The sequence below is a fragment of the Enoplosus armatus genome, chromosome 13, assembly GCF_043641665.1.
Source record: "Enoplosus armatus isolate fEnoArm2 chromosome 13, fEnoArm2.hap1, whole genome shotgun sequence".
Lineage (NCBI taxonomy): Eukaryota > Metazoa > Chordata > Actinopteri > Centrarchiformes > Enoplosidae > Enoplosus > Enoplosus armatus.
The window spans coordinates 23668756-23694230 of record NC_092192.1 but is presented as its reverse complement, the minus strand read 5'-3'; the positions used below and the strand labels follow the sequence as shown (position 1 = coordinate 23694230).

The 25475-nt window shown below is 45.5% G+C and overlaps 2 protein-coding genes across 2 annotated transcripts; one reads left to right on the top strand and one right to left on the bottom strand.

The window, feature by feature from the left end:
* Positions 1-399: 399 nt before the first annotated feature.
* On the top strand, positions 400-14251 carry LOC139295260 (myotonin-protein kinase). Its single transcript, XM_070917415.1, has 15 exons — positions 400-565; positions 6798-6889; positions 7517-7600; positions 7710-7805; positions 7948-8096; positions 9009-9102; positions 9194-9391; positions 9975-10223; positions 10434-10513; positions 10595-10691; positions 10847-11013; positions 12175-12272; positions 13169-13230; positions 13521-13595; positions 14116-14251. Exons 1-15 carry the CDS (start codon positions 400-402, stop codon positions 14215-14217), a joined length of 1809 nt encoding a protein of 602 aa, XP_070773516.1. The 3' UTR covers positions 14218-14251.
* A 2380-nt stretch (positions 14252-16631) lies between these two features.
* Positions 16632-20440, bottom strand: LOC139295773 (putative transcription factor ovo-like protein 3). The gene is made up of 4 exons (XM_070918030.1): positions 20344-20440; positions 19958-20190; positions 17747-17936; positions 16632-17167 (listed from the first exon to the last, which is right to left on the bottom strand). Exons 1-4 carry the CDS (start codon positions 20438-20440, stop codon positions 16845-16847), a joined length of 843 nt encoding a protein of 280 aa, XP_070774131.1. The 3' UTR covers positions 16632-16844.
* Between the last annotated feature and the right edge of the window lie 5035 nt (positions 20441-25475).

Genomic DNA, 25475 nt, shown 5'->3' with positions numbered 1-25475 from the left:
CAGAGATAGACAGAGACAGAGAGAGAGAGAGAAGACACACAGGAGAGGGAACAAAACAGAAAGTAAGTGACGGTAAAGTAGATTAAGAGAGAACATGAACTGTTAAAAGAGGATGTTTGCATAAAAAAAAAAAAAAAACCCACACGCACTCCTGTAATGTGATCAAGCAGAGTAGATAGAAAGAAAAGGCAGGTCAGGAGGGGCCGGGGGTGGGGGGGGTGGGAGGTGGGGTTAGGTGGTGATCCAGAAAGAGATCCAGAGAGCGAGTGTGTCGGTGGTGGTGGTGGTGGTGGGTGGGTGGGGGTGAGGGTGTGCTGCTGCTGTAAATCCAACGCACCATGGACACAAGGGTTTCGCTGCAACTCTAAAACCAAACAAACCCCTCACCCACCAGGCGTCATGTCGAAGGGCCCTGGCCTTGGTGCACCTGACCTGGCCGAGGGCCCCCAGACCATGGGACCCGTTGGGCTCCAGACCCTGTTGGACCTACTGGTGGGCGTCTACCAGGAGTTCTACTCCTCACCCTTCGCAAGGGAGAAGTATGTCTCCGGTTTCCTGCAATGGGGTGAGTGTTTTCCTCTTATTTTCTAGGTGTGTGTGTATGTGTTTTCTTTTATATACCAAGTTCTTCCACAGTACTAGATGCATGAAACCAGTGGGAATTACTGACAACTACACCTTTTATCATCTCATATTAACGTGCTGACCTAAATGACTAATCCCACTACTGACAGTACATGTTGCTTGGCAACCACTTTGTTTGGCTTCCGATCAAGACCAATCAACTGATGCGTGACCCAAAACTCACCACACATAACACCGTGTGTGCCTGAGCGAATAAGTTTGTGTTGTGCGTCTGCTGTTCAAAAGCTGCATTCCAGGGCAGAAAAACACAAGTTAATTCATTATTCATTAACTCTTTCCCTAAAACAAGAAGTCCACTGATGTGTGTCCAGCATGTGTGACTTAGCACTTTGTTTAGAAGTTCAATTCCTAAGCGGAACTAAAGTTGCAAGAAGAGTGGAGAGGGCCCCCGCACCTACACCTGGCTAAGGGGGAGCAACAGCCATGTAATTATAGAAACTCTTAATTATGAACTACTATTAATTATAGAAACAAATGCAGTGTGTCCTGGGTTGTTGGCAGTTGCTAGGCTACAGCGGCGGCAACAATAATACCACTTGTAAATGCTAGGGGGAGAAAAGTTGTCTGTTGCCACTTTAATTTCGCTGGCTGAATTTGAGTTGGATCTGTTCAACCTGCTTGGAGGAGTTCGTAAAAGCATAAGGCATGTGAATTCCTGTTGCCAGTAGGTGGTGCTATGATGAATACTCAATATTGACATTTTGATGCCTTCAGGCCTCGAAATTCGGGGGCAGTCAAGTTACAGCAACTTCCAGTTTCACGGCGAAACTTGAAGGCCGCCCGCCTCGCCATGGAAACTTTCCATAAAAAGTCAAAAGGTTTGCAGTTTAGCATCATGAACATCTTTAGTCTTCGCTGACCAAATGTGAGTTAGATCCTGTACAAGTGCTGGGACGAGTTTTTTTTAAAGCAGAGTTCCTGTAAATGACACAACAACAAAAAAAGCGGGCTACTTTGTTGACATTTTGTAGCATCACACTCACTCAATCACTCTGAAGATTAAGCCAACCAAACTTGAAGTGAATCTGTTATCTACGAGGAGGGGTTTTCAACTGTTGTTTGAAACGATCAATAGACTCAGCCGATCTAACTTGAGGAGGGAGATTGTTCCAAAGTCTTGGTGCCAGGACAATGAAAGAGCGGTCGCCTTTGGTTTTTCGTTTAGCACGCGGACAGTCAGGTTGGTCCAATTGGCTGTGGAGGTAAGAACCGGAGCCTTGGATCTGGCTCCTGTTTTGAGCCCACTCTGCAAAAGGCTGGGCGGGGACTTGCACTGATGAAACAACGGCACACCACTCCATGGCTCCCGCAGCAGTGGCGGTGCTTGACGCGAACACATCACGGTTTCATTCGCATCAGATAGCCTGTTCTCTACAGCTATCGGACTCTCCACTCAGGCACCGGCTCTGGCACTGGTCAAATGTCAGCCATGGAGGAGTGGCGGCAGAGTCCGAGACCGCGGCCTGCGATAGCCTTTACCCCAGGGTCCAGGGCAGTGATGTACTTTGCTCTCCCAGCTCTCTCCACCAGGTCATTGATTCTGGGCGTGGGATATGGATCAAACTGAGACTCGGCATTCAGGTACCAAAAGTCAATGCTAAATCTCAGTGAGCCATCTTTTTTGGGCATCAAAACAACAGGGCTCCACCATTCACTGCCGACACCTCAGTTTGACCCAGCTCCAACATCAACGTGATTTCACACCGGCACCAACCGCTCAGGAATCCTGTGGCTCTTCTGCCGCACTGGAGCATCCCGAAGCAGCGTGTTTTTTAAAAGATTATCATTTGAGCATTAATGGCTTTAATGTATAGGTACAGATGAGAGTGACAGGAAAGGTAGGAGATAGAGAGGGCATGACATGCAGCAAAAGGGCCCGGGCTTGAATCGAACCCAGGCCGCTGCGGTAAAGGACTCTCTAAGCCTTTGAGGAAACCTGGCGTCTCTGAAGAGCTCTAGGCCCAGAGGAGGTGCAACATCCTCCTGCTGGGAGGCCGACAGATGAGATAGATCTACTGGGCTTGAAATGTCTGACATTTCTCGATTCTCCCTGGCATATGAAGTTCATATGTGACCTTACCGATCCGTCCGGTGACCCCCTAAGGTCCATGCCACTTGGTCAACAGCTTGCTGTCGGAAGTAGGAAGCAGCAACAACAACTGCTGGCCTGGTCCAAAAAATCCTCTCTCATGAGCTTTTTGGTCATACCACTTCTTTCGGTTCTGTTGTGCCTCCTTATGGTCCCCTGGGCCAGTGCTGCAACAATGAGCACATTATGTTTAGGCAACCAATCTAGCCAAACTAAGCGTGTGTTTGTCTTTACGGGGCCTTTACACATCAGTTTCTGTTCAACCCTTCAGGTTAGTGCCTTACGTCTTTTATCTGTACTGCACACCAATTGTGCCCCAATATATAATAGTAATGAAGAGGACCCTGATGACGCAGCCCTGTCAACTGAAACCCGCAACTTACCAAACAGAGCCGAGATTTGTTTAAACAGTTGTCATGATTAAATACTGTGACTGACTTCAGTGAAGCATATTGTGCATAACATATACTTTTACTACATGACTGGGAAATTGGGGGAAACTATGGGGTTATTATAATTTATATATGGTATAAATTAAATATGAACACAACATACATAACCGCTGAAATATTCAAACGTTTGAACAAATCCTGACAGCATTACTATTGCTATTAAATCACACTAACCTAATTAGTTGATTTATATTCACCTAGACCCATACCGGATTCCATTTGAAGACTGACCGCCAGGCAAGGTCGACAGTTTTCCAGCGAACGCACTGGGCACCAGCGCTCTAAAATGAGCCTCGCAGCTTTGGGTACGGGATGTGAGGAGAATTTCAGGGCGGGGCCGAGCGGCCGTACAGACCTACCCCGGTAACCTCTTGTGTTACGGCCCAGAATACATTGTGGTTAAGAGCGACAGGAGACCACTGCAAGGTCATGAAAGACAACACTCTTTCTGCCGGTCCCTCATGAACCTTTTCAACTGGTGCCGTGTCACCGAGACCACCATGACTCAATGACATACTGGACATTAAATAAAAGAAGGTGGTGTCGTCCTGCCAGGTTTGACGTGTTTATCAGTTACAGACAATTACACACATAACACACTGAATGGCCCATAAATGCTACCCATTGTATTATTACCTGCCTGCCTGCTTGCCACCACTCTGTGTGTACATGTGTTGACATGTCATCACCCCCTCAACTTTCACCCCATCTGTCCTCACTCCGTCTTCCTCTATGTGTGTGTGTACCTATTGTATTGTCCAGTAGCAGGGTGCAGGGAGGGGGGGGACGATCACGTGTCCCCAATGATGGGACATTCCAAATTTAACCACAGCATGTGTCCAGGAATGAGGATCAAGTGTCTGAGTTGGCCGGCCTGTCGGTGATGAAGCAGATTTCTGGGTTTAGCTGCTTCAGCTTCAGCAGCTGAGGCTCGCGTGAACCATCCCTCTTGTGTTGTGCCTTGTATGAAGCTCAGTGTAGACCTCGATCAACCCAAGGAGGACGTTTGGATTGAGTGGGACACTTTGAGCTGAGTCTGAGCTGTCAGAGGAACATGTCGCGGATTATTGCGCTGAACACTGAACTTGGAGGATTACGTACAGGCCTCCGACTTTTCTGCGTTGGTTTGCTTATGGTCCGGTCACTCCCCACATGCCATCCTAACGGCAGAGGTCAGTGGTGGATACTGAGCCGGAGGCAACATTTACAGGAACTTGCAATGACTCCATCACTGCTTTCCACCTCTCCGTCTACCTAATAATAAAGAATAAAACAGCAGCATTCTGAGTAGGCAGCCTTTCAGTCCAGTCCCTCAAAAAAAATTACAAGACAATGGTGTCAATGGCCTCATATGTAGTTCAGCCGTTTATGGTTCCTGTTTCCCGTTTTATTTTGTTAATTTAGTCCCCTCTCGTTTCTGACAACTTCACTTCCTGCCTTTGTGTGTTTCGCCCGCCTGTGCGATTTGTCTGCACCTGCCCTGATCGGTTTCACCTGTCCCTCATTTACCCCCACCTTGCTTCTCTATTTAGTCTGCGTGTTTCCCCCCCTCTCCCCAGTGCCAGTTTGTTTGTATGTCATTGCTGTGTCACTTGTCTTGGCTCCCTGTTTCCCCTGCATTCTAAGTGTTCCTAGTGTTCCCAGTGTTTTTGGACTACCTCTTTTTGGACCCTATTGGACTCTGTTTCTTGCCTGCTCCTTGTCGGTTCTGTTTGCCTCTTTGGACTGCTTTTCCTGGTTTTGACCCCTGCCTGCCTTGTAAGTCTTTGTTCCCCTTGTTTTTGCAATAAAACTTTCTTTTTATTTTTTTATTTTTTTATATATATCTGCATCAGCTCAGCCCCTGTGTCTACATTTGGGTCCTATTCCCCCCGTGTTCCACCAGCTGCGACAATTTGTTGTCCACATTTTCCATGAATGGCCTTTTAGTCATCGATGTGTGCAGTCACGCGCTGTTATCACAAGACACCTCGGCTGTTCACATCTGTTGTATGCCCCATTCAGGACAGAGTCTTACTGTCTATACTTTTATCGTATTGACATGCTGGAGACAAATTACTCAAATGAAAGACATGTTCACATTGATTAACTTTCAAACACATTTGATGAATTTCTTACTGATACATTTGCTAAAACCCTGTTCATCACACACACATACAGTTTTGGGATGTCCATTTCCTGCACCGAAACAAACAGAATGATACTTAAGACTTTTTTTTGAGGGGGGGGGGGTGTTCTCCTGTGAAGCTGTGTGGAAGAGCGCTGGAGTTAGTTCTTCCTGTTGGCGGCAAAATACAATTTAACAGCCGTCATGTGACACTAAATGGTTCATACAGTCGAGGTCAGTGATCTGTGTGACATCAAAATGAATGCTGTCTATTCAGTCTTTTTCTATGTAAAGAGAAAAAAAAAAAAAAGGCTGTGATGCAGCACAGGTCACATGGCTGACCCGGGGGCTACTGCATATGTTCGCAGGGGTATAAAGGATCCTTTTCACAGGATTGTCCTGGCGCTTGGCTAAGGAAACTCTCAGCTCTGACGGGACAGTATGTGTGCTTGCCCGAGGTTGCTCTCCTCATCTTCGAAACAGTTTAGACTGTGCCTCTGCCTTGCTTGCATTCCTCCCGGCGTATGAGAAGGTGGGGAATGGAAATAAAAAAATAAAGGGCTGGAAAACTTGCTTCGATTCATAAATGATGCTATTTTTAGCCGCGCGGAGCGACTCCAATTCAGACAGTCACTCTGTTGGTTTGGAGAGCAACTCCCTTTATGGCGAACGCAATAATCCTGTGTTCAACTGGAAGAACACACACACACACACACACACAGCGGGCGGCAAACTGTATGCATGCACGCAGTTTTCAGGAGGCTGCTGTCAAAATGCAACCACAACCACATCTGCAAAGGGAGCACACAAAGAAACGAAATGCGCCAATCATCTGCAAAGCGTGTGTGTGTGTAAGTTTAAAGGGGAAATAGTGGAAGCAAAGAAAGGCTGTAATCAATTGAATTTTATGGGGAACTAATCGTACCTAGTTGTGGCCGCTGCTGAGTGAAGTCAAACAGCTCCAACTAAAAGCTCTGTGAAAAAGTTGAATCGGAACGTCCTTTTCTTGGATCACACGACCCAGCCTATCAGTTGCATTCAGCTGAATTTGAATTTGAATTTGAATTTTGGTGTCTGAAGTTCTTGAATTTGAAACTGACAGACTGAACTTGAGCAACTAAAATATCGAATTAATGAATTTATATATATATCTATCGAATAATGGACACTTGTTTCATTTTCTGCCTGAATTTGTGAGTCTGGAAAGAATCTGGTTTTTGACATTGCACCACTTGAAAATGGAGGTCAGGAGCAGTTTTCCTACTTGGGTGTTCAGTTTCTTACGAGGTTCAAGCCCTTCCATCTTAAATTCAATAAAAGTTTTATTTGAATTTGTCTGTGGAACATCCCTGCTTTGCCATCTCCATGTCCAGAAATTCATACCGGCCAACCTCCAGTCCAATGTCTACTCCTAATCTTCAGGCTAAGGCTAAATTATGGAACACAAATCACACTTTTTTTGGCCATCACAATCTCTCTCTCTTTCTGTTTCCTCTAATCACAGCTGAGACCCTGGTGAGGCAGGTGAAGAGGACTCGCATCAAAAGAGAAGACTTCCACATCCTGAAGGTGATCGGCCGAGGCACATTCAGTGAGGTAAGCCGCCCTGGGACAGGAATTTATGCTCTTGAAGGTATTTTCAAATCGGCGTGATCCGACCAAGTAAGAATCTGGAGTGCTTATTGGGCTGCGTTTTATTTTCTCTTTTCATGAGCAATGGCATGTGGCGAGTGTGTTTCGTTAATACTGACTGCGTCACTGGACCCGACCCCGACTGGTGCTGCATATTTGAACACTTTCTCCTGAACTGTCATCGCCATCAATCTCGAAATCGAATGAGAAAAGTTCTGTGTCGTTGTTTTTGGGTGCTTGGATTAATCATGGCCTCCCTTTATCTTAAATAATCCTCATTAGGATATAAGATTTTTATGTTCTTCTATACCTTTTCTGGACACAGATGCAGATATAATTTTATTTCTTTACGTCTTTCTCTCTACACTGAATTGCCAGTTTATCATGGACAATGCAATGGCCCTGCAATAAACCCTGCCTTTTTTTGAAGGTTATATTCAGAGACATGTTGATTCAACTCAACTCTACCTCCACCCGCTCACTCTATCAAACAGTTTCCAGCTGACTTCTATGCGTACATGGATCTAGTGTTTTAAGCAATGCGTGCATGCTTCATGGGGTTGTTTTGTTTTGTCTCCGCCACTGTGGCAGGTTGCTGTGGCAAGGATGCGCAGCACGCAACAAGTGTACGCTCTGAAGATCATGAACAAGTGGGACATGCTGAGGCGGGGGGAGGTACGCGCGCACAACACAAACTTGAAGAACATGATGTCTTTCTTTTTTCTTTTTTTTTTATATCCTGTTGTCTTTTTTTTTTTTTTTTCGTTATTTGTGTCTTATACAGACAGCATGTTACCAGGAGGAGAGGGAGGTTTTGCTGAGGGGTGACAGACGCTGGATCACAGAGTTGCACTATGCCTTTCAGGATGACAACTACCTGGTACGTATGGCCAGTCAATGACGTCAAGTAAATGCTTTGTGCAAATACGTCCTGCTAGTCTATAGCATACTCTGTATTTAACTTGAATCCCACTGCCATTGTCCTCACCCACCCACCCCCCCCCCTCCCCCTCCTCCCTCAGTACCTGGTGATGGATTACTATGTAGGGGGAGACCTGCTGACTCTGCTCAGTAAGTTTGGAGACCGGATCTCTGAGGACATGGCTCAGTTCTACCTGGCTGAGATGGTCATGGCCATTGACTCTATCCACAGGCTGGGTTATGTACACAGGTAGACTATTCACACCTTCTGGACAGCATGGGGGAAAAAACAAACAAACAAACGGTTTTGTAAATTCCGTTGTGGAGGATGGCAAAAAAGGTTTAAATAAACTTTGGATGCCGTTATTCTCTGCCGGCCTTGCCCGGTTTTACTGGTCCCCTCTCGTCCACTGAAACGATATCTGGTTTGCCATCTACCGCCCGCCCGAATCCACGTGAATGCAACATATAAGAGGCAAATCGCGACATTGTTTCAGACTGCAGCCACGTCCAGTTCTCGGAGAAATGATAACTCAAGTCTTAACATTGTTTTTCCACATGAAGGGTTTTCCCCCTGAAAAGTTGTCAGCACAGGGATCTTTCGACGAGGGCCACGGGCCGGCGAGGGAGATTTGAAAATATGACCGAGTAATGTGTTGTTAGAAATAAGTCATTTATTTAACGCTGTGCTTTCAACAACAACAAAATAAATCAAGTTAAAATAAAAATAAAAAATTCAAAGTCTTTGCGCACTTAAAAAAACCCAACCAACTTCCTGATTGATTCTTACAACCTTGGAATGCCAGGCACATTACTACTACTACAACAACAACAACAACAACAACAACAACAAAATTCACAACATTAGAACAAATAATGTCAACGTTTTTTGCGCTCTTCAAAAATCCATGTCTGCTGTTTTCCTATGGTGCATTCACGCTTGCAATACACTGGCGGGAACCCTGACATGGTTCAAATACAACTTTTCTGACTAATATGCCCGACATATCTCACGACAGAAACTTGAACGCGCTCTTTCCTGGAACATGACATCACGTGACATGAATAAAGGCACTGCAAACAACCTATGACATTATTTTTGATGAATGAAATCTGACCTCTTAGAGGTAACAATGGCCCCTCTACCCCATCTCTTACACAGAGACATCAAACCTGACAACGTCCTGCTGACAGCTGACGGACACATCAGACTAGGAGACTTTGGTTCCTGTCTGAGGCTCCTAGAGGATGGGATGGTGAGAGTTTTTACGCTGACATAGAAGTTTTATGGAAATATATTCTTCAAGGGGAGAAAAACGTTGGAAAAGCTTACTGATTTCCCTGCAGGTTCACTCATCCCTAGCAGTTGGGACCCCGGACTATTTGTCTCCGGAGATTTTAAGGGCCGTAGAGGGAGGTGGAGGTTATGGCCCTGAATGTGACTGGTGGGCTCTGGGTATCTGCGCCTATGAGATGCTGCTGGGGACCACACCCTTCTACGCAGAGTCCATCACTGAAACGTATGCCAAGATCATCCACTTTCAGGTGCGTAAACACACTCACAAAGTCCGCAAACAACTGATTTGGGGGAATTTAAAACCCTAAAATGGGAATTTCAGAATTTGAAGGGCATGCCCAAACTGGCAGGTCATATTTTTGCGAAAAACAACTATGAGACTCACACATGCCTGTTTTTTAAGAACCTCACTTTCTACAATATAAGCACATAGCAACTCTAGTACGGTAAAGGTGAGGAAAAGACTGTGGCTACGGTTAATGAAAATGCGAACTGGAGGCGAACTCTGGTCATGAACGCCTGCATGAAAGTCGGTCGGGCTACACGCCCATCTACCATCCCAACTTTCGCACCCTTACTTTCATCCTCTCTACATATGAGACGACCTTCTGCGTTGTTACTGAACATTGGTATTGGACATAAACTGTGAGGAGCAGAATTGTCTAATTTGGTCATAATTCCATGTGATACTGGGCTGTTTGTGTGGTGGGTTTTTTTAGCAGAACGAACACTCAAAGTGGCACAGCTAGCAGCAGTAATACTACCAGTGGCATCATAAGTAGTAGTGTAAATACCAGGTATTTAAATCATTTTCTTTTTTTTTATCCTAAGGAGTATTTTGAGTTCCCTCCTTCTGACCCCGAGATCTCAGACGAGGCTCGGTCCTTCATCACTGGGCTCATCTGCGAGAGGGAAGTCCGCCTGGGTAGGAAAGGCTCCAGTGACTTCAGGAGCCATCCGTTCTTCTGCGGACTGGACTGGGGCTCCCTGCATAAACTCCCTGCCCCCTTCCTGCCTGAGGTGTCCAATCCAACTGACACCTCCAACTTTGACATTCTGGACGACTGTCTCAGTGAAATGGTATTGTCTTTGGAGAATGTCGCTTACCATGTCATGTGCTGAAACTCCATACTTGTACACACTGTGAGCTTGCGTTACACCAGTACTGATACAACTGCAACATACTTTATGCCATCGAGCTGGCTCATGACGTGGCTCAGTGCAAAATGGACACAAGTTCTCTCAAAATAACAGCAGCTGGTGGTTGTCGGTATCTGTCGTGTTCTGCAGGAGACGCTGTCTGGCGTGGTGGACAGGGCCCCAATAGGAGTGCACTTGGCTTTTGTTGGATACTCTTACACCGCCACCAGGTGAACTGAAAGTCATGATTGAAACGACCCTGACTGGCCTTTTCTCCTGGGTATAGTTTAATTGGTCTCTCTTGTATATAGCCAGACGGGTGCCATCGACCGCAGTCGAGACATCATGTTGCAGATTGACCACACAAGGGTCAGGGGCGGTGAGAGTCTTTACGCGCCGGAGAAACCGGTGAGACATCATCTCCCTAAAGAATGTGATAACCTAATAACCTCATATGCAGCATTTGCAAGAGAGGCTATGTATTTTCAGGTAATGGTTACAAATATTGTTGGGTGTGTTTTCCTTGTCGCGCTGGGCCTGATCTACCCATGGTTTGAATTCAGAGCCAACTGTGGCAGCTTACAGACACTCTACCGGATGATCTGCCTTCACCACTGGAGCTCCCGCTCACTCTGGAGCAAGGTCCGACTGCATCCACCCACACCACCACCACCACCGAGGACGAGGAGGAGACTGACCAAATATCAGGACTCGATGAAGACTTGCAGAGGTATTAATTGACGCTAATAACATCTTTATTGAAAGCATGTACTTCATTAGGTGGCATGGCCCGTGCTTTATTCATTGTGTTTCTTTTGGATGAGGGGCCTTATTCTTAGGTTTCATATGAAAATATTGTTTCTGTTGGGCCCTCCAAGGAGATCTGGCACAAGCTTGCACTCAGCAAGTGCCAAGCTGTGGTTTTGTCTTTTCCTTCATTGAGTCTGAAAGATCTCCTCACATAATGGCATAATCCATTGAAGGACGCTGTTAGTAAGTGTAGAATACACTACAATATTTACGTGTTTCCTGGATGCGTCCAAAGTTTTTTGACCAAATGAATCATGAGAAATTGTTAGTCCAACTGCAAGAGCGAGGTGTCCCCCCTCCCATGTTTGAAAATGATCCTGCACTTTTGGTATTCACATCAAACCATGCAAGCTAAATGGGGTAAGAGTAGATCTTCAGCCTCCCTAGTGACGAATGGGGTCCGGCAAGGTGGACTACTGTCATATGTTCTCATCCATCTGCATATGGATGTTAAAAGAGTGTAAGACTGGCTGTATGGTGGGGTTAGGGGTTAGTTGTTCAAGGCAATTGCTCAGAGTCTGCTCAAGTTATGGCATGGCGTGTTGTCATGATTGGTTAAACCAAGAAGGGATGCGAAGCAAAACGCTTCCGTCATTTGTTTATGGCGTGACCAAGTGCTAAAAGTGGTGAACAAAGGAAGACACTGGGGTCCCAATGGTCAGGAACGGTCTATTGCGATGATGACGATGTGCAGCGCCAGTGTCGCAAACTGTACGCGCAAGCCAATATGCTGGCGGGCAGAGTTTCACATGTGCACGGGTGATGTTAAAGCAGCCCTTTGTAGAGCCGACCGTACTCCACTCTATTAACGGTGCGTTTAGAATCCGTTTAGAAGTGCAAGTCATGTGTTTGTGACAAGTAAATGTTGTGCGCAACTGCAATGATTGCATCTGTTATGTTGTTGTCCTTGTATCGTCTTTTATTGTTTTCTTCCACTGACATGGACCTATGTGTCTGAAATTAAGTTAAGGTTCAATGAGCTTAAACACCCATCCCAGCATCCCAACTCAGTTTTGACGAAATAAAAAGACAGTAAGAAAGGAGTGATGAAATGTACTGCCTTTCCTTCTTTGTCCGCCAGACGGTTGCAAGAGGCCGAGAGGAAATATTGCGAGCTGGAGAAAGAAATGGAGAGACTGAAGGGGGAGATGCAGGACTGGAGAGCCCCCAAGGAGACAGGCAAGGGATCAACACCCTGGCTTCTGCATCACGCCATCATAATCATCCATCCATAGAGCCCGCCTTTCCTCTCTGTTTCATTTCATATGTTCTATGCCATGACAGCCTAGACCCAAAATGTCATTTTGACCGCACTCATGGAATGAAATACACTTTATGACAAAGGTTCTTTTTGATATTACAGTGCAACTATAATATTAGGGGCTGTCTTTTGAGATGTGTCTTTTGTTTCCATCTAAAAAAACAAATATTTTCTAACACTATCTGATCACACAGACATCCACACAAAGCGAGCGCTACTTCACGGCCCCGAGTCTCTCAAGAACAACATAAATGTGAGGTGGAACGAGTTCCAGGCAATGTGAACCGCGCTGAATAAACACAGTGTTGCGCGGTCCCGGCAGCATCTGCTTATATTGGAGGGCGTCAGTCAAAACATGGCTTTAAATACCCACTCTAAGAATAGCCTTGGTATTCAGGACCTTGGATGCCCGTTTCCATAAATCAGCTACAGCTTCATGGGCTTTTGAGAAGAGGCAGTGTTGAGGGTTCTTCCTGCTACTGGACTAATAGATGAAGGAAGGTGTTGTGAACAATGACCCCCCCCCCCCCCCCCGACTCCTGTTGTTGCAAAAGCATGCGGGCAAAAAGCGACAGTCCAACGGCTCACTTCACTTCACAGCCACTGCTTCCTCCATCACTTCCTCCGTGCTCACACCCCGCCGTTCCCTTTCAACACCACAAATGTGTGTACTGCTCTATAGGTTCTGTCCTGTGATTCTCTGTGTTATTGCAAATCCGGCTGGCCAGCGGGGCACCCCATAGGCCCGAATGCCTGCAGCAGCGCTGCACGTCATGGACTCTGATGTTCCTCTCTCTCTCTCCTCCAATCACAGAGCTGAGTATCTGCCCAGCATCTCTTGCTCTGCCTGCCCACTGTATGGACGCACCGGGGGATGTAAGCCTATCTTTAATCCGCTCTCATATTCTCTTTCTCTGCCCGACATGGGGAAACAAAAAAAAACACTAAAACAGCACGTGACCTGTTTGACTCCCTAATTCATTTGCGGAAGCTTTGCAGGCGTTGAGTAACTAACTAAGAGCGGGCTTGCTAATGGTCAAACAGAGAGTTCAATTCAACATTCAATAGGCCAGCCTCTATTTGTGTGTACAGCATTGCAAAGTGTTGCCGTTGATGCTCCTACAAAGCTGCTGCCTGTTAACTGCTCTGACTTGCATGTATTACAGAGGGAGAGAGCGCCCCCAGCCTGCCATTACCCGCTGGTGATCCCTCTCCACCGCCACCTGCTCCTGTTCCACAGGGTACAGACAAAAATACTGTAACAGTGATCTGCCACGTAGGATTCAACTGGCGTGAGGTTTTCGAATGCAATGCTGACAGTTTCATACCCTTGATATGTTTTGTGGATGTGGCGTGGGGGGTTATTTCATCATCAGTGGTAGAAGAGGTGTTTGTTTATATATTATTTAACTCACTCTAGTGATGCATTACTGTGTGAGCAGCATTTTAATATTGTAGTTGCTCAGGGTGGGGCTAATCTTGATTACTTTATACACTGTTGGGCAGTTTGATACGACGATGCCTCATATTTTATGATCTGATTGGTTTTGTATATAAAATCTGAACAGCAGGTGAACGTAGCTGTCAAAGAAATATAATGGATTAAAATGTGCAATATTTGTCCCTAGAATCTAATGAAGGGAAGTAAAGTTGCATGAAATGGAAATATTCGAGTAGAGCAAAAGTACCTCGGCGTTGGCCGCGTCACACCGCGTCAAATTACTTTCTTATGCTTCTTTTTGGGTTTTTTTGGTCCTCAAGGTTCGCCTGCCACAGGTGACGAGTGAGTCCTACCTGCTGGTGTGTGCAGAAGGGGGGGAGCTCCAAGCCTGGGAGAGACACTGCAATGCTGAGCTCTCCTGAACGCACCTTGAGGTGACACATGCTGACTTCTCCCCACTATAACAGGGCCGAGGACCGAGCCCCGAGCCCCATGCCCTGCGACCACTCCCCGCCCCACTCCTCCTCGGCCTCCTAAACTTCAAAAAGACGAAGGAAAACAGAGTCCCTCGGAACAGAGCTGGCCGAGGGGCGTCACTGCTGGCGTCCAAAAGAAGCTTTCCCACTGATACGACGAGAAAGGCCCGCCAGACCGCTGGGAGCTAACGAGGAAGAAATGACGAGGACGTCCTTGGACCTACCTTGCCTGCTCACCAGACTGAAAGCCATGAGAGCGACGCACTGAGTTCGGAGCAGGCGCTTTAATGTGCGACAATGACGGGAATGATGTTTGAGTGACACAGAGAGGGGCCAGCAAAAAGCACTCCATAAGCATCCTTAGGCATTTAGACCATATTGGTGCATTTAGTTTTTTGTTTTTGTTTTTTTTTCTCCAGTGAATATGACTTCTCTTGTGTATCATGTATCTGCACCTCGGGGTGGTTTGCACTTGTGTTGCACTACTATAGGCATGTTTTTGCTGTGCCTGTTTTAGTATTCAAAAGGTTTCCGTATCATGACCATGAGGCTGTGCCACCACGGGCTGTCACAGTGTGAGAGGTGCGCTGCAGTAAGTAAAGGCAAACATAGTCGGAGAGTTCGGGTGGACGGTGTGTAGCGCCCAAAGTCATTACGTTTGTATTAATTAAACTGCTACATCTGATCTCCCTGCAAGGTTGTCTACATGCTGTTTCGAAGCCTTCCACACGTTTGCAGCGATACCCCTCTGATGGAGAAATATGAAATCTCTCCATTGCGATGTTGTTTTCGGCATGAAGAGCTCGTCACCTGTAATTTGTGTGTAATTGTCATAAAAAAAACAAAAAAAACAACCCAAACCCTAATTCCATGAAATAATACTGAGGATATGACCTTTGTTTCCTCAATGGTAGCTGAGTATGATGTGCACTTGCCACTATTGCCCTGCCGATATACTCTCATGCCAATGCTGTAGGCTTCCGCAGCCCCCCCCCCCCCCCCCCCCCCCCCCCAACGAACCATCCTCACCCTTTTGTGCTAAGCTTTTGGTCTGATTCCATTCGGCCCACACCTGTAGAGGGAATTGGAAAGTATAAGAGAGAGACTGAAAACAACAGGAGGAGTGCGATTTCTTTAAATGACAACCAAAAAGATTCTGGTTTACTGATTGAGGTGGCTCATTTTATGGAGAGCAGGCATTGCGTTGACGTGTCTTTGCTGCACACTCAATCAGCTCTTTTTGCGCCGCGTGTTGTAGGACTCGGAAATATAAAACATCACTTCCAGTATTTTCCCAAGGGACCACTCGTGGGTGGCGAGAAGAGCAACTGAGAAAGTACGGAAGCCTGCAGGGGACTTTATTCAAATGATAATGTAAGCTTGAATGTGAAAATGTAATTCCGCAATAGCATTCCATTTCCACATATGGATGTGTTATTTGAGTAACAATTCAAATGAAAATGCCGTAATCCAAGTGGCGTTTTCATTTTCATACGGGCGTTCTGTGACCGTATTAAAGTGGAAATGGAAAAGCTCTTTGAGACGTTTCATTTTCAAAGTCATAACCTGCTGTACAGTGGACAATATTCAAATGTTAATTGAAATTTGAAAAAATTAAAATGTAATGTAAACACTGTAACACATTTATGCAAGCATTATTGAGGTCAAAATTGGAATTAAAATATTCAAACAATTTGAAAATGGAAAGGGCATTTGACGATTATTTGAACACTCTTGTAGAGAGATGAGAGAAAATGGGTGTGAAAAGTATTTCTGATGCTAACAAACTATTCTTTGGGTGAAAGTCCCAAGGTGGCGTTATAAGCTTGTAATAAAATCTGGTAGAGCTCTCTCTTTCCCTAGACTTACAACCCGGTTACATTTTCCTGGCATTGCCGGCAGGATAACCACAATCAGAGGCGTGTGTTGTGTGTTTGTCGAGTTGTTGTGCATTTTATTTAAGAGTGTTGTGTGCACCTAGCGATCCACCCAGTCAGGAACCGTTGCAGGGGCGCCACCTCTGTTGTGCTTCGACAGATGTTGCCGGACCTCAGGGAGCTGGTGCAACAGCTCCAGGCAGACAAGTGCCGTCTACTGCAGCAGGCACAGGCTGGTCCAAGTATCTCCAGGAGATACTGTTGAGAACTCTGCCACCCCTGAGCGTGTTATCTATCTAGTAACAAATTGTTTCCACTGCCCCCAAGTGGCCACAAAAAGGGACTTTCTTGACCCCCGTGGCAAATTGTTTGGTTGATCGGTTGATTCCCAGGCCATATTTTTCTACGTAATGAAACCAATAAAAACATCTAGAATCATTTTTCATCCTTCATTTTATTTCAACAGTAAACATAGCGCAAGAATTTAATTAAACACCAAAGTTCAATAAAAGTAGTGTTGATTAATAACAATAGTTGAAAGTAGAAACTGCTGAATGAACGCAGACAGGGTACATATGTAGATGGCCTAAGTGTTACACAGTTGAATACTTCATTAAAACTAATGACTATGTTCATTTATGAATGGCTTGTGGAGCAGCTACAATATAATGTGGTTCAGTTAAATTAGAATGAGGCCTACATGTAGTATGCAGGGGTTGAGTACAGCAAATAGGGGTTGAGTTTATGATCCGCTGATGCAAAGCTGCTGTTCTCGTGTGCCTGGCGGCGGTAGTATCTGCGGAGGGCGGGACTTCCAGGGTGGCACTGTCTCACATGGAGGAAGTACTCATCAGGGCGGCTTGAGGTGTAGCCACAGTCCTCGCACACAAAGATCTTGGAGCGCCTCTGGCGGTAGGCATACTGTTGGGAAACGCCGTGAATCTTCCTCAGATGGGACTCCAGGGAGCAGCGCTGTGTGAAGGCCTTCTCACACAGCTCACACTTGTAGGGACGAATACCTGCAGCAGGGGAGGCGACAAGACACGGGGGGTTTGCTCCTGTGCACGTTTGTGTAGATGCACTTACACATTCAGATTGGCATAGGTGGCTTTGCAGTTGCAGAAACAAATCTTGCAACCAAGGCTGCCCTGTCAGAGAGAGTAATTCAAAGGAGACAAAAAGGAGACATGCCTAAAAAAAGATCACGAGGATATGATTGAGGATCATTTCAAAAACTTGGTTCTGAGGGATTGTCTTTTGCACCTTTGTTCTTGAATCCACTTCTAGTTTTAGGCTTTAGGCTGATTTTAGCTATAAGCTGTAGTAGAATGTTACTAAGTACTTTACTGTACAATTTCCCGGGGATCAATAAAGTATTTCTGATTCTGATTCTGATTCTAGCACTTAGCACTTCTTCTTTATTAGAGTTCAGCTTTATTTATTGACATAGTTTTACTTTACACCTTGCTGCTGCTACACCTGCACATTTGCTTACTTTACAGAGTATGTTTAGATTGACGTTCTGATGCTTTTAAGTAAAGCAGGCAGCGGACATAATTCTTTTCTAAAACCGTGCGCGAGCAAAGTTCATTCCTGACCTGTGTGTGTTCGCATGTGCCTCTTGAGGTCAAAGGTGTCGTTGAATCCTTTGCCACAGAAACGACAAGGGTGTCTCTTCACCACGCTGTGGCACTTCAGGTGGCGAGTCAACATGCGCTGCAGAGGGAATATCTTGTGGCACACTGAGCACACAAAGTCGCCAGAGCCCAGGGACGTTCGGGGACGGACCTGTTGGGGAGAGGTAGCTGACGATTAATAGATATGACAATATGATAAGACTGATCAGCATCAACAACTTTTCCCTGCTCTCTTAGCTTCCAAGGTACAATTTCTTGTATAAAAGAAATGCTAAACTGTAGATGCCACAGTTAAAATTTGCCTGGAGGGCCTGACGCCACTGCCTGCTCTCTCAACAACTGTATGTGATCCTAATCACTAAGAGTTGCATCATACCACCTACCTAAACTTTGACCTGACTTCTCTATCGCTGTTGAAATTGCCTCGTCATCTACATAAACCCTCTTACTTACTTCCTTACTTAAAAGCACACCCGTAACAACTGAAATTCTCCTTTATTTCTCTGGCTTAACCTTCATCCTATCGCACTTTAAGTTAGTGTTCAACTTATCTAGCAGCCTTGTGGTACATGGTGCTGTGGTAATGACGGTGGCCATGCGCTTCATCCATGGACGTGTTTTTATGGGAGGTAAGCGTTGCCCTCCCTGACGCCTATCTCTAATTGTGGCCCACGTAGATGTCCTAATAACAACCTCCATTGCCATAGTAAAAAAAGTATCGCTAAATAGTGCACCCTGCCATGATGCCACACTGTAGTAAACTCTGCAGCACTGCAGTTGTGAAGCATATGTCCCTATGTCCTCATGCTTTGAGGTTCTCTAAAGATTCCCACAGTAGGCGTTGTGGAACAGAACCAAATACATAAATTGAAGAATATCACATGCAGGTCTCTTCTTTCCCTCTCGGTTGACTGAATTCGATGCTCATGTGCTCCAAGCACAAGCAAGTTTTTCCATGCTGAAAAACCTGGTATTTCTGCGTCGATTAGCTTATTTCTTTCTAGGTAACTAGGCAACCTCTGTGCCACTATACTGAAGAAAATCTTACCTTCTACATTGAGAGGACGGATATGCCTTAACTGTCCTATGCCAACAAAATCTTTCTCCTTTGGAATAAGCATCCCTCCTGCCCTTCGCCAAGACCTAGGAATAAGCTGCTTCCTCCCTGCTACCGCAGAAATCACAAAAAACCTGAGCTCATTCCTTTTCCCGTTTATTTACACTTACTTACTGCTCTCCTTAAAGTTGCCAGTCTAGCTTTGAGGTCGTTATGCAGAGTCCTGTTTCTCATGATCTGTAGACTTCCTCCACCGCCTCCTAAATTGCCTTCGCTCTCGGACGAACCTATCAATCTCCGGACTTGGCCTTGACTTTCTTCACTTCTCTAACTTCTTCTCAACTGTTCATTGAGCCCTTTCAGATCTGAAATAAGAGTTGCCCATATGCCCTTCACGGTAGCCCTAGGCCATTTCACTTTTGGTTCCCACCTGTTATTCCCCTCTTCTCTCTTTCCTCTTGTCATTCCTTGCTACCTTCTGCTTCCTCCTCAGTGGCAGGGATGCTGATATCCTCTGAACATTGCTTACTATCCTGTTGCTGGACTTTACCCGGCTGGTTTGATTGACTTCTTAAGAAGCAGTGGTCAATGCGGGCTCCCTAGCACTACCATCGCCAACCTTTTTCCCCCTTGGTGTATTCTAAGACCCTTGCTGGAGGTCACCTTCCTCCAGCCACAAGGGCATACAGCATCTAAACTGTATGCAGATACGAACTGAAGTGATACTGTGGCTTCCACTAAAGTGCTCTCCCTGCTCGTTGTCAATTCCATTCCGAGGTCAATAGCCAGGGGCCCCGCCTGTGAGTCATCTTCCAGCCCTGCTCTCGCTGACTGTGCTCTTTTTGCTTACTTGTAGCTGTAAATGGTGCAGTCTAACATACTAAGCTGCTGCAAGCATGGATTGCCAGTCCATGTTTCTAATCCAGTCCATTTCCTCCTGTCACTTGGTCTTTCCCTAGTTGTCAGCTGAACCTATTCATAGCAGTGACTAGCTGATGCTAGCTGTGACAGTTGTCAATACACAGGAAAAAAGTGGCAAAAGTTGGGTGAGGCCCAGTAAACATGGACATATAATAGGAGTGACACTATTCTTGACAAAAGAGGTCTGACCTTACCTTCGCTCTGCTGACAAGTGCCAGTGTACTGGGATGGTAGAAGGAGCCCCGGAGCATCAGTGTGGACCAGTCCGGCCTTTTGTCAGCCCCTGGTCCTCCTGATCCTGCCAAAGGTACTGGCACTCTCATTCCTGCTGCTGTCCCGCATCCTAAGGTGACTACTGGCTGGGGCAAAGCGGCAGGCTGTTGGGTGTCAGGACTGAAGGATATCTGCTCCTTAGCATTTTCACTTGCTAAAAAATGAATAAAGGGAAACAACTGTTTACTTTATGCGTAAATTAACATCAAATGAATTACTACATATAAATGATACAGCTTAACAGAGATAAACCAACTTGTATGTCACTGCTTATTTTTGACAGCTGAAAAAAAAATTAAATTCTGACCTACTGTGTCTTCTTTCCACTGAAGTTGTTCTGGCTCTTTCCATTGCCATGCTCCGCATGCCCCGCGTTTCTTTTTCACAAGGAAAGACCTTGGCATCCTTTATCTTACTAAGTCTTATTCCTGTTTTTCTTCTCCTTCTGTTGATCTGTCTTTCAACTGACCCTCAACCTCCAGTCCTTGCACTTGACTGCTTTCAGTTTTTTATCTGTCACGGACAAACCTAGATATCGCCTTACTTCCAGCCCTTACATCCAAACCTCATCCCTCGACAACCTGCAGGTACAGTATCCCAGCAAAATCACAGCGCTCATTTCCATAACACTCTCTGGGAAGAGTCATGAAGATTTAGAGCACTAGAGAAGGGGGGCGGGGAGGCTCAGTGTTTTAACTAGAGTACACCTGTGTTGACTGTGCGTGTGCGCCATTTTAACTGGTCCCCCACTGGTTTTGCATGTCAGGTAGTGAGAATCCGGGGAGCTTCGCATTCAAGTGGCCCTTGGCATGCAAATGTTTGCCCCGGACCAAGCCCTCGCCCCAGACAAAGGGCACGGTCTGAGTAACAGGAGCAAGCACAGAGGAGCCACAGCCTTAACTGCTAGGTAAATCAGCCCATTCTCTGTTTTAGCCTCTTTCTGTTGCAATTGTTTGGTGAGATTACAGAGCTTCTAGAAATGTGAGCAAAGGCCATTCACACACAGATGTCAAGCACTTGCTGTCCGTTGACTTTTTTTTTTTTTTACATAATTGCACATACATGATGGCAATTTCTGTCCTGTTGTGTCGTTCCCTGAGATGGGCCACAGACCCTGCAACCCGAACAGAAAAGGGCCATGTAGAAAATGGAAGGATGTATGGATTCAGATGTCAGATCAGTCAAATCCCCAGCATGTTTACCAGTATGTTGCTCATTCTTGTGTTACTTTTATTTCTGTGGAGGAAGCAAACTGCGCCACCTTTTCTAATTGTCTGCAGAGTCCGTGTGTGCTTAAGAGGAAAATGAACCGCGTGCATCTTATTTCACTGGACTCTGCATAGCAAATACAAACGCAGCCTGAGACTAAACCCCATCATGCAAATAGCGATAGAGGTCACTCCAAGAACATCAGGAGGATAACGTAGTGCAAACTGTACAGTAGTATAAACACACCTCAGCCCTGCCTTACTGCTACATTTAACACATATATTCACAATACTGTAGATATACTCAATATATATATATGATATATGTTAAAATTGAACAGCTACACACTTAACTCTTAAATCTCTAGTCTGTCAGAGGTTGTTAATGGGATAGCAGTGATATTCAAATTGGTAAATAACTAAACAGTGTTGCTCCTTTTAAAGTGCTGATCGAGGCTCATTGGAAAAACTCTGCAGCGCACTGCATTTGGGTTTCCACACATGACATTACACTTTAAGGGTTCGTTTTGGAATGTAAAGTTTACATAAATACTCCAAATTTTGGAATAAGCATTGGCTATTCTGTGCTGCGCACGTTGAAATAGATTTTCGATGAGACAAGTGTAAAGTAATATTCATAACAGTGTGTGGAGTGAAAATGTCCTCAGACAGAGTAATCAGATGATGTTTGCTAAGAAATATCTGAATACTGCCTGACGATATCAGCTGATATGTAGTGTTCGTGTTACCTAAAACGCCTGCAGTAGACTGTTGACTGTACTGTGTGTTGTTGCCTTCCGGAGCTGCGCTCTAACTGTATGCAAAGCACCAGCCTGTGTGCAGCAGCATGGAAATGAAATGGTAAAAAGGTAGCTCCACTTCACTTTGCACTAGACAAAAAAAAAAAAAAAAAACACCTCACCCTTCATGTGACACCTGTCTAATTTCAAGCTCTTTGTCCGCTGACTTGCGTTTTATCACTGGACAGCGAGCTGTGTTGACTTTGGATAGAGTGAGAACTACTAGTCCTTTTCTCCGGGGGGCGTCCACAATGGCCTGACAGTGATGAGAGTTTTTGTTTGTTTGTTTTGCTTCAGGTAAAGGACCAGTCTGAACATGAACGCACAGGAGGCCGCGTTAACTGATGATGCGGCCACGCCCTTGTTGCCTCTTTCAGTTAGACAGATAAAGGTCTGTGTGAGTGTGTGTGTGTGTGTGTGTGTGTGTGTTGGTGCATACGGATTAACTGCTGCCCTTCTTTGGCTATTGAAAATGCAGATTAGGACTAGGAGAGTGACAACTCAAATCAACACTTCACATGTAAATAGGAGCTTTGTAACAGCTACACTTATGGCAATACAGCTTTAATAGCGATGCAGTCCTTTGGTTCAGCTATTCGACTGGCCGGTGTTTTAACCCTGTAACGCCAAGTGTATCATATTTGATACATGAGTTTTTGAGACCTCTACATCATAGTGTGATACTTTTTTTCCTGAAAAAACGGATGTATACAATCAGACACATGCAGTGCACCAGAAGAAAGTGCAGCAAAGGGCAAAATCAAGTGTGGCAGACCACTATCCTCTCCAGAGGCAGGAGGAACACCTCCCCCCCTGCAAAAGGCCAGCCTCTAGTGTGCCCCCTGATGTGAGAAAGGATGGCATTGAAACTCAAAGTTTAATGCATTAAAAATGTTGTGTTTTATACATTTTTAAACAAACTTTTCTGGCAATTATTTCATGGTTCAGGCTTTACAGGGTTAAAGGATGTGTCCCGCAGGGTAAACTGTGGGTCATGGGTCACGTCTCTCGCTCACCTGCAGGTGCCATCTCACTTCGGCATGGTGGCGCCGTGGTTAGCACAGTCGCACGGGAGGTAAAGCTGGTTAGAGCGGGTTGGGGGTTCGATCCCCGGCTGCCCCCGTCATGTTGTGTGTCTTTGAGCAAGACACTGAACCCTGGGTCGCTCCCGATCGAGGCCAGCACCTTGCATGGCAGCGCGGTGTGAAAGCGCTTTGGGAACTGCAAAGGTTGAAAAGCGCCATATAAGTGAGATCCCTTACCATCTACTTCCTCTTCCTCTCCTTGTAGTTCTCATGTATGAGTTGTTTCCTGTGTAGTCGCGGTGGCTGCTTTCACGTGGAGTGTGTCGGTGTTCAGGTCGTCTGTTGTAAATTGCCGTGAGATCTAAATGATCCTGGCCATTCGGATTAAAGCAACAGCTCGGGACACACTTGTAACTAATCTTTTGTTGAACTCTGGTGTATATTATTTGGACTGGCCTTTTACCTTCAATACACTGTTTTACACTGAACTTCCCTGTGTTGGCATTGCGGCTCTGATAATGGCTTGCTTGATTATTTATTGGGGTGCATTCTGCTTGGCACAGAGCGCTGGTTCATGTATCCATGTGGGGGATTGACCTAAAAACCTCATACGTTAACATTGTTGGGCAAAAAACTCAAAAGCACCCCAAAAGCATAATGGGCAATATGCTGCACCATGAATGTCGTTCAGCATTTAGTATGACGTCATTATATAGACTGAAATTCTGTCAGCACCCCCAACGCTGACTGACTTCCAGCGTCATAGTGAGACAGTTTCACCGGGGGGAAAAGTATCAAAACATCCACAGATTCTTTTATCTTGGATCAGATGAAGTTGAAGTCAGTCAGGCCACAAGCTGATTCTTAGTTATAGGCTGGTTTGTTCACACGTGTGGTCGAACCCAGAGTAGAACCAAAGTACACCAAGACAATGCAGACCCAGCCTATATAGTATGGAGTCAACTAACTCCATGTGACAAGGGTACACTACATTCTTTGTCCAGAGTGGAAAACATAGTCATAAGTGATACCAGATGTTCTTCTTCTGGCTAACCAGGGGGAACCTTCAGATCCGTACATACATATTTACACACAGGCAATACCATTACAGACATAGTACCAAAGTTACTCATAACTTATAAAAGATGTATAAAAGTTGATATAGAATTATTATAAGAATACAAAAGCATTGTAGATGTGGTTATCATACAAAACCACTTGTCAACACTTTTCAAATTCACTCCTATTTTCACCAAAATGTGGTAAAATACACCGTTTCTGTTTGTTGCTCACTGTCTGTGTTGGTTGCTTGTGTGTGTGTGTGTGTGTGTGTGTGTGTATCTCAAGGATTCAAAGAAGGTTTGTTTTGTCGCATGCAGTGTGCGTAGTGAAATGCAGCAAGGTCTGCTCCTAAGGTTGCGCTTAAAAAACAAAAAAAAACTTAGCGGACTGCAGATGGAAAGATGGAAAGTAGCTAGTAGCTGAACCTGGTCACAGCACGGTGACTGGCTGGTTCTCACTGTTCACGTAAAGTTGGGCGGATTCAGGGCGGGCAGTGAAATTTGGGCACAACAAAAAAAAAAAAGTACTACGGTTCTCACCAAGAACGACTCCGCCACCTTTGTTCGTACCAAAGAGTAAAGTAGAAATGAAAAATGATGCATTAAGATTGAATAATCTGTCTGAAGAGAGATGCAGATAAAATAGATACAGTACTGAATACAAAAATCTGGCAGTATCCTGGAGTATCTTTCGTCCAATTCCCCAGACTCCGCCGTCCTCGAGCCGTCCACCAGATGCCCTCGGACTTTTCCACCATACTTCCTTGTTCACCCGCTCACCTGTTCTCACTTCCCTCATCAGCCCTGCCGTCACCCGCTCACCAGTCCTCACTTCCCTCATCAGCCCTGCCGTCACCTGCTCACCTGTCCTCAGCAGTGTTTGTCTCTCGTGGAGTAGAAGTACGAAGTTGCACGAAGTAGAAACACTAAAGTAAAGTACAAGTGTAAGTACATTACCGGTGCAAAGACGTTAGCTCGTGTTACGGGTGTTATGTGAAAGCACCATCAGATATCCTGCCCAGAAGAAAGGGGTTTCGGGTTACCTAACCATGAGGTAAGAACTGGAGGATTTTCTATTCCAAAGCCAGTTTCTATTCATACTTGAAGAAAACGGTTGGTTGTGATATTTACTCATCACTCCTTTGGTTGAATAGTGTTAATTTACTGCACAACCTCAGTTCTATGACCCACATTCGGGTTTAGATTTCCAGTCGTATCAGATGCACTCATTTCATATTGCTGGGAATGTGTGCCAGCAACAGTCGACTCATCGCAAAGTCAGATTCCAGAGCACTCGTCCCACTGATGGTGTGATTACATCATCATGAGGACCGTTGAAGGGATT

What these genes read in the sequence shown, in the direction of transcription:
- LOC139295260 (XM_070917415.1), top strand. Translation starts at nt 400, where the DNA reads ATGTCGAAGGGCCCTGGCCTTGGTGCACCTGACCTGGCCGAGGGCCCC. An exon ending in CTCGATGAAGACTTGCAGAG is followed by an intron (nt 11,014 to 12,174) that starts GTATTAATTGAC and finishes TTTGTCCGCCAG; the next exon opens with ACGGTTGCAAGAGGCCGAGA. An exon ending in GTATGGACGCACCGGGGGAT is followed by an intron (nt 13,231 to 13,520) that starts GTAAGCCTATCT and finishes CATGTATTACAG; the next exon opens with AGGGAGAGAGCGCCCCCAGC.
- LOC139295773 (XM_070918030.1), bottom strand. Translation starts at nt 20,440, where the DNA reads ATGCCAAGGTCTTTCCTTGTGAAAAAGAAACGCGGGGCATGCGGAGCA. An exon ending in GTGGAAAGAAGACACAGTAG is followed by an intron (nt 20,191 to 20,343) that starts GTCAGAATTTAA and finishes TTCATTTTTTAG; the next exon opens with CAAGTGAAAATGCTAAGGAG. An exon ending in CACTTGTCAGCAGAGCGAAG is followed by an intron (nt 17,937 to 19,957) that starts GTAAGGTCAGAC and finishes TCTCCCCAACAG; the next exon opens with GTCCGTCCCCGAACGTCCCT.